We start from the raw sequence: 12,368 nt of genomic DNA on the forward strand, positions 1-12,368 counted from the left end.
TCCTTAGTACACACTATAGTTCTTTGTCTGAATGAGGTCTTACAGTATATATATATGGCTCACTGGATGGAAACAACCAGGGCAACCATGTTCACTACTGTGACTAATCCTCCAGACCTGTGAATAACAGGGACTTGATGTAGGGAGGACTAAGCTGTAACCAAGGATGACACTCACTGACACACACTTCTCTGCTGGAGCCAATATCTGAGACAGTGACTTTTCCCACTGATTGGTTGTCATATCGCTCACAAATAACACAAAGTTATTTCAGACGATCCGTATTGTGGAAATACTTAATCAAGCAGAAAGAAGAAAATTGTGTGTGTTTATGAGATCAGCTCTCGCCATTAATTCATTGCATTTCCCGAGTCCAAACAGCCTCGCTCTTTGCATTCCAAGCAGGTCTTGGCAACAAAGTCGACTCAGATGTTGTGGACGGAGACGTTCAAACCGCATAAAAATAAAGAGAGTCTTTTGCCAGATTTTGTTTAACAGAATGATGAAAGTGTCAGAGTGTGAGTAATACTTGTTGTTAAAGCTGAGCTGCAAATCTTAACTATTAGACTGGCATGTGTGCAGGAGTGTGTGCATGTATGTGAATTAGGGCATGTCCAATTTTCTACCCCTCACTGTGGACGATACCCAAAAGCCAGTAATATGAATCATTCATAATAGAGATGGGGGGTAGATGGGAGGAAATGAAATTTAAGGGAAACAGGTAGTAAAGTGTAGGACTGGCAGTAAATACAAAGACCTGAATTCTATATCTGTTAACGTTAATTCCTTATTATTACAGCAGTTACAATGATCAGTTACCTTATATGATCTGTTGTAAGTTATAGAAAAGTGTGCATTTCTGCTTAAGGTGGAACTGTATTATACCCTGATATTCTCTAGAACATTTCCATGCGACAAGTCTGCCATCAATTTTATCTTTATTTCATTTTGATGGTATAAGATAGCAGTGTATGTCAGTGATGCGGTCAACTCTTTAAATTATTCTCCATGAATGAGCCATAGAAGACTTGGAGAAAGAAAAAAAATGGCATGATTTATAGACAAGCACCATGACATTGTCATTGTAGCAGACACTTACAGTCTGTACAGTAGTTAAAGGCCTGCCCAGGGACAGTTTGACAGAGAGGACAGATAAAATTCTCTCTTTTTGTGTAAAATATAAAATTCAATTCCCCTGACAATCATAACCGTAACAGGAAAATAAATGACCGTTTACTGTCCCCTTGTTTTGCTGGACCATATAGCCTTCAACCGCTCTGTAATAGGGCCTTTTTTGGTATTATAGGCTTTATGATGTTCTGAGGCACAGCTGCATGCTGTGGATTATATAAAAAGAGGACAGTGTACCAGGAGTCACAGAGGAGGAACGGTGCTAAGGTGTTGTTTTAGCAACTGCTGCCCACTCCAAGGATCTGGCAAAAAAATTAAAAAGTACTGCAGTACTGATAACATAGGGAGGTGGATTAGCATTATTGCCCTGATCATATAAGTGAACAAAATGAAATGGTAAATTAATGAATAAATGTTGGTGCAGCATTTCAATGAAAGCAGCTGAGTAAAAGAAATGAGGATAGAAGTCAAGATAGTACTTTTTTGTCATATTTATTAGCGTTATTTAGCAAAATGAGGAGATGAACATACCGTGAACTAGATAACTATGTATGATAAAGGCTGGTCAGCTAACAGTGGGTTGTTAATGGTGCACTCCACACACACACACACGGAGCAGAGGAATGCGGGGTTGACAAGGTTGGCTTGTGAAGTGTTGGCATCCATGCCAAACAGGCCCCAAGTTCTGTGCCAAAGCTGGAGCGCAAGATGGGCTTTGCCCGCCTGGGGCACTGGCAGTCACTGATGAGGCCTGAGCAGACTGGGCACTGCCCAAGAGAGTGCGAGCCCATCCTCAATGATTAATGAAGGTCTGTGACTGTGGCTGCCAGGTTCAAAGAGGCAGGGGGGATAAACGCAGAGAGAAGGTGGGAGGGGAGCTGTGGGAGGGCGGCATGAAGGCTGAGCTAAAAAAAAAAAAATAATAAAAAAACATTAAGAGCTTTTTTTCCCGAACTTTCACAACTGATAGGAAGTCTCCAATTTCTGTTTGTGTCTGTTCCATGTTGCCTTGTTAAATGACTGTTTGATTCTTTTTTGGTCTTACACATTTCCAGCTTCCGTCATATGGATTTTTTTGTTGCTTAAGCGTAGACCGAGACTTAGAGACAGTATATCTGACTGGAGATATGACTTTTGATTGTAGATGCCTTCACACTTGAATTTTATTAGGATTTTCACAAACTGCAAATGAACAATGCTGACAGCTGCTGACTCAAACAGATGGACTGACATCTACACACATACATGGACATTTACTTTCATTATTATTACTCATACCCACATATGGCCTTAGTGTAGCACTTTTCAGCTGAAGATCACTCAGGGCACAGCAGCTTTCTAATGCGATGGAAAATGTTTTCAGTGACATGAGAATACCTCTTACTGGCAGAAAAAACAACTGTGCATTTGTAATATGAGTGAATGTCTGTGTAGTTTACTGACAGTGCCAAGCAACTGTTGGCCCAGACTGACGAACAAAAAAAGGCCTTGCGTTACAAAGCCCGTCTGTCACACTGTGAAAAGCTGCAACAAAAGCTTTATTACAAGAACAGTTATTGGAAATATCTGCAATCTCTGCTTTTACCTTTAACACAATTGGAACTTGGTTATTTTGCCACTATGGGATACAAAGGAAGCAAAATTGAAATGGAATAAACTCATGGTCAGGTTGTTTGATTTTGCAGTGAGATGAACCCCAGTATGCTTTGGGTTATCTAAACAATTTTACACATTTTTGGAATAAACATAGAAATCCAAACTAAGACACACTTTGACATGTTTATCAGTTGATTGAAATAGTCATGCAAATGTTTACAAAAGGTTTTGAGTTTCATCATTTGAGAACAGCTTATTACCCCTGCCTCCATTTAACTGTATTTATAGCTTGCTGTATAATGAACAGTAGAAGCACACATTTTGATTTGTTGATCCAGTGCCCATAACAGCAGGTGTCTGCAGCGCCATGGCCACGAAGAGCTATTAGCATAGCGGCTCACCGAAATTTTCCTCTCCTTTTTTCCAAGAATGAGTGGCCCATTAACCTAAGGCAGTAATTAATGTACGAGTTTTGAGGTGGTTCCTCTGACATCATTAAGGCTGCCAAAGGGTAACCAGACATCCTCATTAAGTCAGAATAGTCCTGATTGTACTAAAATGTGTCCTGGCATGCAGGTCTTTGTCCTGTTAATGAAAGATGTAGACATTTTGTATGATAGGATGCATGTACGAGGATCAGGTACAGGTTGTATGTGTACTCTTTCTGACTCATCGAAAACAAAAATTCATGAAGGAAATCAAGAGAATGCCAGAGTGTGTAATGTCAAAGTTGCAAATAAATAATTAATTTTTAGTTTTACATAAAGCAGCGCATGTATTTTTGAATAGCAGTCTCTCTGAAGGTTTGTTCTGGAAATTTTTCTTCTCATTTTGTTAACAAGATGCATCCAGGAAACCAAATTAAAATAAATGTCAGTGCACAAGAATAAATCAGTATCAGATTTAAGTAAGTATATAGTTTGTATTTCAATCTGTCATGTTGTTAGATTTAAAATATGCAGACACTGTTTGACTTTTGAGGATACATCTTGGCTTTCTCCTGTTATTCACTAGAATAAAAAGTATCTGTTTATCAATTTAATATAAGCCATTACAGTGATGCATGCTGCTGCCTGTTAAGACCTTTGATTTGACAAAGTTATTTCAAACTGTTGTCACATTTCTAATACTTTTTTATCATGGTAGAATATTAATGGGATTAAGCCCTTTAATTATGAAATGCAACTCAGATTATTATTAATAACGACACATCACCAGAATTAAACATTGCTCTAAATAAAATAATAGGCAGCAGTTGCTCAGGCAGCGCAGTTTCAGACAGTCAGAGGATATAAATGTGAAAAAGAAAACCAAAAACTAAATGACGAACTGTCTGATATTCACACAAACGCTTCATTTAATGAACTCGCAAAAAGTACCGAACTCCTCAAAGAGACACTGCATTTAATCTTAGGTAAAGCTTAAAAAACAGCCACCTTAGAGTGAACTCTCTTTTTTTTTTAAGGCTGTTTAGTTTTCCAGTTGAAGACGTTATACATTCTCATCAAAGCCTGCTTTTCTTAGTGCTTCATTAGTATAGCGTAATTACAATATGATCCATCTCAGAGCTCTCCCTTATTATAGCAACTGTCTGCCAGCCCGTTGCTAATAGGTACTTTCAGAGGAAACATGTACCTTCGCCTTTGCTTCAGAAGCTGCAAAGTGGATAGAGCAAATTAACACTTCTAATTTACCTCCCTCAATTTGTATTCTGACATTTAACTTCACATTAATTATAAACCTGGTGTAGAGTTCGTGTAATTACTTTAATCAAATATAATGTATTGTTTAATGCAGCATTTTTGACAAATTGTGCATAACTGTGGAAAAACTGCTGAGTGTTGTTAAGGCTTGATGGACATTTGAATATATATATTTACAGGGTGGGGAAGCAAAATTTACAATATTTTGAGGCAGGGATTGAAAGACAGTGTATGACCAATTAGTTTATTGAAAGTCATGAGAATTTATTTGCCACAAGAAAATTGCCATAATACAGGGTGGGGAAACAAAATTTACAATGAACATTTAGTTGTTTTTTCTCAGCAGGCACTACGTCAGTTGTTTTGAAACCAAACATATATTGATGTCATAATCATACCTAACACTATTATCCATACCTTTTCAGAAACTTTTGCCCATATGAGTAATCAGGAAAGCAAATGTCAAAGAGTGTGTGATTTGCTGAATGCACTCGTCACACCAAAGGAGATTTCAAAAATAGTTGGAGTGTCCATAAAGACTGTTTATAATGGAAAGAAGAGAATGACTATGAGCAAAACTATTACGAGAAAGTCTGGAAGATACTATTAAAGAAGAATGGGAGAAGTTGTCACCCGAATATTTGAGGAACACTTGCGCAAGTTTCAGGAAGCGTGTGAAGGCAGTTATTGAGAAAGAAGGAGGACACATAGAATAAAAACATTTTCTATTATGTCAATTTTCTTGTAGCGAATAAATTCTCATGACTTTCAATAAACTAATTGGTCATACACTGTCTTTCAATCCCTGCCTCAAAATATTGTAAATTTTGCTTCCCCACCCTGTAGAAAATGTTTTTATTCTGTGTCCTCCTTCTTTCTCAATAACTGCCTTCACACGCTTCCTGAAACTTGCGCAAGTGTTCCTCAAATATTCGGGTGACAACTTCTGCCATTCTTCTTTAATAGTATCTTCCAGACTTTCTCGTAATAGTTTTGCTCATAGTCATTCTCTTCTTTCCATTATAAACAGTCTTTATGGACACTCCAACTATTTTTGAAATCTCCTTTGGTGCGACGAGTGCATCACACACTCTTTGACGTTTGCTTTCCTGATTACTCATATGGGCAAAAGTTTCTGAAAAGGTATGGATAATAGTGTTAGGTATGATTATGACATCAATATATGTTTGGTTTCAAAACAATTGACGTAGTGCCTGCTGAGAAAAAACAACTAAATGTTCATTGTAAATTTTGCTTCCCCACCCTGTATATAGGAGACAAATTTATTTATTTAGTCTCATTTTTACTTTAGTTAGGTTTCAAAATATCCTCAAGTGTTACGAATAGTCTGGATGAAATGTAATTAGCTGCTTGTTCACATGATGCGTCATTAAGAAAGCGCTATCACTGTCTTTTTTTTTTTTTTTTTTCACTTTCTTCTGCATCCTGTCCTTCCCTCTTTGTTTCCATTGTCTTGCACTTCTCCCTCCCTGTAGACGCTCTTACACTATCTGTCCACTCCCTAAGGTGCAGGTTAAGTGTTCCTATACAATGTTAAGCCCCTCAGACAGAGCTATTCTTTACTATATAGGAGGTTTTCAAGGGACAGAGAGCACCTTTTGGATCGATATTGGCATACTGTCATGGCTGTTATTTTAACCTTGTACTCAGAGTTTTAGTTTCCATTGTTACTTGTTTTCCTGCACAGAGGACCAAGGTAGTGTGTGGTAAAGTGGGTCATCCCTGTCTAATAGTTGAGGAAGACTAGTGCAGTGCTGCTCTTGCTGCCCCCATTGCCCCTCCACCCCTCGCTCTGTGGAGCCAGGCTGCTTGCTGCCTTAGGCACCAACATGACAGCCAAGGCAAACTGGCGGACTTAAAGGAGCAATCAAATGCTTGAGAACCTACCTTAGCATAAATGTAATAGTCTCCGCAAAGAGGAACGAGAAAAATGACAGGGACACAGTCAAGGATATTTGGCTTTTTGTGGTTGAAAGTAATAAAAGTGTATTTTTTTGTGCAACGATTATGACATATACACTACAAACAAAAAGTTAAGGATATTTTTAAATTTTTGGGCTTTTTTTTCAGTTGGGATTCTTGCACAGCGCTTTTTACATTTTTGTGTGTGAATTGAAATGAAACATATTTTTTTTAACCCTTTCATGCATAGTGGTCACCACAGTGGATGGTTATTCTACAGCTGTTCTCTTATATATTCATGGGTTTTGTTGTTTTAACACAGTGGACACTTGTGCATCATCACAAACACCGCAATCCATACCAGTACTGTAACTTTGCTGTTCTTGATAAAAAATGTATAACATGTTTTAGTGTTAATCAATTGATAGTTGTTATTAGACTGTAATTAACAGTTTTGTAAAATTAAAAAGTTTTTTTTTGCAAATTGTCTCCATGATGTGAGTAATAACTAGTATTAGAGTAGGTTAAAATGTGAGAAAACATCAGCTTACAGCATTAAAAAAAATTTTATTTCATAGTTTTCACACATATCACTTTCTGTTGATGGGTTTTAAATACATGTTTCTTTGCTCCAGAAATTAAACGTGTGGTTTCCAAATGAGTGGACATTTTTGTAACTCCATGAGAAATCCATATGTTAAAAAATTTCAATTGCGTTGTTTTTTTTCGTGCCTAGAGAGGAATAAAATCACTCAAGATAAAAAATATTGACTAAGATTCTCATAATTCATGCATGAAAGGGTTAATGATCAGATATAGTTTAATTTACAAATGGCAAAAATGACAAAAGAAAAAGACAAAAAAAAAGAAATATCCTTAACTTTTTGTTTGTAGTGTATGTAGTAAAAACACATTTTAAACCAAAAAAAAAAAAAAAAAAAAAAAAAAGAAATATCCTTAACTTTTTGTTTGTAGTGTATGCAGTAAAAACACACATTTTACACAAAAAAAAAATCCTTAACTTTTTGTTTGTAGTGTATGTCGTAAAAACACACATTTTAAACCAAAAAAAAGAAATATCCTTAACTTTTTTGTTCGTAGTGTATGTAGTAAAAACACACGTTTTAAACCAAAAAAAAGAAAAAAAAAAAGAAAGAAATACCCTTAACTTGTTGTTTGTAGTGTATGTAGTAAAAACACACATTTTAAACCTAAAGTTTAAAAAAAACTTTCCCTTGGATAGTGTTGCTGAAAAATGTTGGCCTACCACCTCAAATAGCAGCTTTTATTTCCCTGCAGCATCCTCTGGCTTGGCTGGGCACTCAAATGTACACAGTGCACTTTTTCCAGGACAGGAAGCCAAGGAGCGTGTCTTAGTTGTTACAGGCTTCTTCTGGGTGTTCAGCATGTCTGATCACAAGATTTGGAGTCTCAGGGAGACGGCATAACCCCGTACACATTTCTGCTCCGATAGCTTCATGCCTTTCGGACGAAAAATATGGCTGTTGCTAGACCAGCTGTGGGGGCTGGTAGAAACAGAAATACCGGAACCCAGTGGGAATTACCAAATACTAAATAGTGTCAAAAGTTGAGTGGAAAAACACTTTGTTTTTCTGGGAGACAGTTCCGTTAGCAAAACTTGGCTTCATTTTGTTCCAGCCGTTACAGATGTGCCAGATATGATTTGTTGCTAACAACTTGACTCCCCAGTTTCTGTAAAGACATTTAAAGAACTGTGACAATTTAGAAGATATTATTTGTTCTTGACTATCTGTTGCTTCACTACAAAGCCAAGATGAGAAGATACATTTTTTGCTGCAGTATGTAACATTTGTGCATGTGTTTCTTTTGGAATTCTAATCTGAAGGTACTCACAAAGGTAATGCGTATCCTCAATACTTGGTTCTCTGGCAGAAAATAAGCACAAAAGTGTTATAGTAGGTTATTATATTCAGTAATGGGCTGTCACAGTACATTAACCTAATTTATTATGGAGTTAGTCAAAGGTCTCTGCACATTAAGTAACACATTTTTAAGTGTCTTTTTATTTCTCCTTGTCTTTTCTCTTCTGCAGGTAACTACTATGGCACTCCAAAACCCCCTGCAGAGCCCAGTCCTGTACAGCCAGACTTGGTGGACCAGGTTCTGTTTGATGAAGAATTTGACACAGAGGTCCAGAGGAAGCGCACGACTTCTGTCAGCAAGATGGACAGAAAGGACAGCAGTGCCGCCCCCGAGGAGGAAGAGGAAGAAGAGAAGCCTGCGATGGTGAATGGCCTAACTGGTGAGAGCCCCGACTGTCTTTTTCTTTTCAGTGCTTCACCAATTATCACAGCTTCTCCGCCGGTGTTCTTCACATTTAAACCCCAACTGTTTGTTTTGCAAGAGTTATTTTGTTTTCCAGCAGTTCATTATGTTTTCCACAGAATGCAAAACAGCGGACTCATTTTTTTTTTTTTTTCTCCTTATCATTCTACCCTGCAAACAGACATTCTAGGGATTAGCTGTCCTGCATGCAAGGTCAGCGCTAAATCACAGCCGTGCAAAGTCAAGAAGTAGTCAAAGTCTGTCTGAAATCAATAGAAGCAATCCTTCAGTTAGACAGATTGACTTTGTCCTAGTTTGATTTTCCCCAAAATGGTGTTATCAAATAGTGCATGGCATAAACACTGTGAGCTGTGCCCTCACACACATATGCACAGTTTAATATGGTCCTGGTAAGAAGTATGCGCTACTACTGTTCAAATAATAGCTGTTTTTGTAAAATAAATCGGGTCTTTTGCTACCTCTTCAGCCTCTGTCCTGCCAAAAACACTGACATTCAATATGGCACGGTCACTCTACAGCACAGGTGTCAAACATGCGGCCCGGGGGCCAAATCCGGCCCGCGGGATGAATTTGTGAAAAACTGCAAATATTACACTGAAGATATTAATAATCAATGGTGTCAAAATCCTTTTAATTCAGTTTCCACATACAGACACATACAGTCCAATTAAATTTTAAGTGGGTCAGAACCAGTAAAATATTATCATTATAACCTATAAATAATGACAACCCCAAATTTTCTCTTTGTTTTTTGGTGTAAAAAAGTAAAATTACATGAAAATGTTCATATTCCCAAAAAAAAAAAAAAGTGAATAACCTGAACAAATATGAACAAACAGAAATGTCTTAAGAAAAGTAAATGCAGTTTTACCAATATTCTGCCTGTTACTAAATGTTTTGTGCGATTGTAACGCACATGTGTAAATGATAAACTGAGGCAGAATATTGTTAAAATTGCACTTGTTTTTCTTCAGACAATTCAAATTGTTCATACTATTCAGATTTTTAAGGAAACTTTGTAGACGTAAACCTGATCATAATATAATTTGACTTTTTCCACTGTTATTATTTTATTGGTCCGGCCCACTGGAGATCAAATCAGGCTGAATGTGGCCCCTTAACTAAAATGAGTTTGACACCCCTGCTCTACAGTATTAACCAAATGGATCCCTATGCACAAATTTACATTGAACAGCCAAAAACATGCTGTATTCCTCGATCATTTCCTGATCTCTTTGTGATCGTAAGGTTAACTGTGCATAAATAGACATCAAGGTACCTTAACGAACTACAGAGCCATACGGTTGTGCTCATAAGGTTACATACCATAGCAGAATTTGTGATTCTTTGGCCATTTTTCAGAGAATATGAATCATAATACAAAAACTTTTCTTTCACTCGTGGCTAGTGGTTGAGTGAAGCCATTTATTATCAAACAAATGTGTCTAGTCTTTTTAAATCATACTGACAACAGAAACTATCCAACTGACCCTGATCAAAAGTTTACATACCCTAGATCTTAATCCTCTCTATTTGCCCCTTTAACCCTTTCATGCATAGTGGTCACTACAGTGGACAGCTGTTCAAAGGTGTTCTCTTGTATATTTATGGATTTTGTAGTTTTAGTTCCATATCAGCCAGCACAGAGGACACTTATCCATCATCCCATACACTGCAATTCATACAAGTACTGTAACTTTGCTATTCTAGATAAACCTAATCTGCAGTAACATGTTTGAGTGTAAAAAAAAAAACCCTGCAAATTGTTATTAGACTGTAATTAACAGGGTTTTTTTGTTGCTTTTTTAAACAAAAAGTTGGGTTTTTTTTGCATATTATCTTCCATGAAGTGAGTAATAACTTGTATTAGAGTGTGTTAAAATGTGAGAAAACATCAGATTAGCAGCATTAAACATGTCTTTATTTCATAGTTTTCACACAGTATATCAGTAAATACTTTTTTTTTTTTGCTTCTAAAATTATACGCATGGCGTCCAGGTGAATGGACATTTTTGTAACTCCATGAAAAATAGGTTCATAAAACAAATTCAGTCACTTTGTTTTTTTGTTTTTTTTCCGGGGGGGGGGGGGTCATGCCCTAAGAGAAATGAAAATCACTCAGGGAAAAAAAATCTTGATTAACCCTTTCATGCATAGCGGTCACTACAGTGGACAGCTATTCTACAGCTGTTCTCTTGTATATTCATGGATTTTGTTGTTCTTTTCGTTGTTTTTTTTTTTTTTTTTTTTTTTTTTACACATATCTTTATTAAAGTTTTAAGACACTACATATCTTTTATGACATGAATTGGTAACGTTATGTAGATCTCTCCTGATCATAAACCCCCAGAATTACAAGCCCCACCCCATAGTTTTCACACAATTTATCAGTAAATACATGTTTCTGTGCGTCAAAAATTAAACGTGTGGTGTCCAGCCGAGTGGACATTTTTGCAACTTCATGAAAAATAGGTTCATAAGATTTTTTTTTTTCATTATTATATTTTTTTTATGTATTTTTTAAATTTTTTTTTCAATTATTTTTATTTTATTTATTTATTTGTATTTATTTTTCAGAAGAAAATTTTCAGTCGCATTGTTTTTTTCATGCCTAAAGAGGAATAAAACCACTCAGGAAAAAAAAATCTTGGTTAAGGTTCTCATAATTCATGCATGAAAGGGTTAATGTCAATGACAGCTTGAAGTCTTTGGTGGTAGTTGTGGATGAGGCACTTTATTTCTCAGATGGTACAGCTGCCCATTCTTCTTGGCAAAAAACCTTCAGTTCCTTTAAGATTTTGGGTTTTCTTGCATGAGCTGAATGTTTGAGACCTCCCCAAAGTGGCTCAATGATATTAAGGTCAGCAGACTGAGATGTCCACTCCTTCACCTTCACTTTTTTCTGCTGTAGCCAATGACAGGTGGACTTGACCTTGTGTTTTGGGTCATTGTCATGTTGGAACATCCGAGACCGTCCCATGTGCATTCTGTCAGGGTATGTAAACTTATGAGCACAACTGCATAAACGCCACGTACTATTTTCTTTTTTGATCAAGATCTTTTTTATTTTCAATTTTCAAATGCAAAACAAGAAACATACAACTTGGATATGAAGCAGTTGTATCCAGTTCCTATCTACCTGCCCTCCCACCCATCCCACCCACCCCAAGTACTTAAATTTATATACAGCCTGACATAATATATTTACGTACAAAAATATATAAATCCCCTTCAAACAAACTGCATGTAGACACATACATACACATAAACACACTCGCATATCTTTAAGTTCACATATACTTAAATAAATAAGGGGAAAGAAGATTAAAAAATTAAATGAATTTAAAAAAACTAAATAAAATAAAGCAAAAAGGCACACACATACTGTATGTTGGTAGCTACCATACCGTCTACAAAGCTGATACAGTCCTATTTTCTATAGGTAGATTGATAAGCATATCTTTGTGTCAGCTTGCGTGGCTCTACTTATGCAGAACATGGAAAACAAATTAATTCACCTCATAAAAACCTTTTTTTTTTTCTGATAGTTGTAGCACACAGGAGATGATATGGAAGAGATAATATGGTTGCGTGTCAAATGACAGAGAAGAAATTAATAAATTGATCAATGAGCATGTAATGTGAAAAAGAGAAATGTTGTCAGAGACGCATCATCTCTGTGGCCTT

The 12,368-nt window shown here is 36.6% G+C and overlaps 1 protein-coding gene across 6 annotated transcripts in view; it reads left to right on the forward strand.

Annotated features, from left to right (window-relative positions):
* magi3a (membrane associated guanylate kinase, WW and PDZ domain containing 3a) overlaps window positions 1-12,368 on the forward strand; it is a 186,203-nt gene that overhangs the window by 141,725 nt on the left and 32,110 nt on the right. For all 6 annotated transcript variants that reach the window (XR_003935791.1, XR_003935792.1, XM_030138193.1 and 3 more), the window contains exon 4: window positions 8,428-8,637. Coding sequence is in view for 4 of the 6 variants with exons in the window: in XM_030138193.1 (XP_029994053.1) it covers window positions 8,428-8,637 (210 nt within the window). In the remaining 2 variants the exon portion in view is untranslated. The remainder of the gene's footprint in view (window positions 1-8,427; window positions 8,638-12,368) is intronic.

This window comes from Sphaeramia orbicularis, chromosome 7 (assembly GCF_902148855.1).
Source record: "Sphaeramia orbicularis chromosome 7, fSphaOr1.1, whole genome shotgun sequence".
Lineage (NCBI taxonomy): Eukaryota > Metazoa > Chordata > Actinopteri > Kurtiformes > Apogonidae > Sphaeramia > Sphaeramia orbicularis.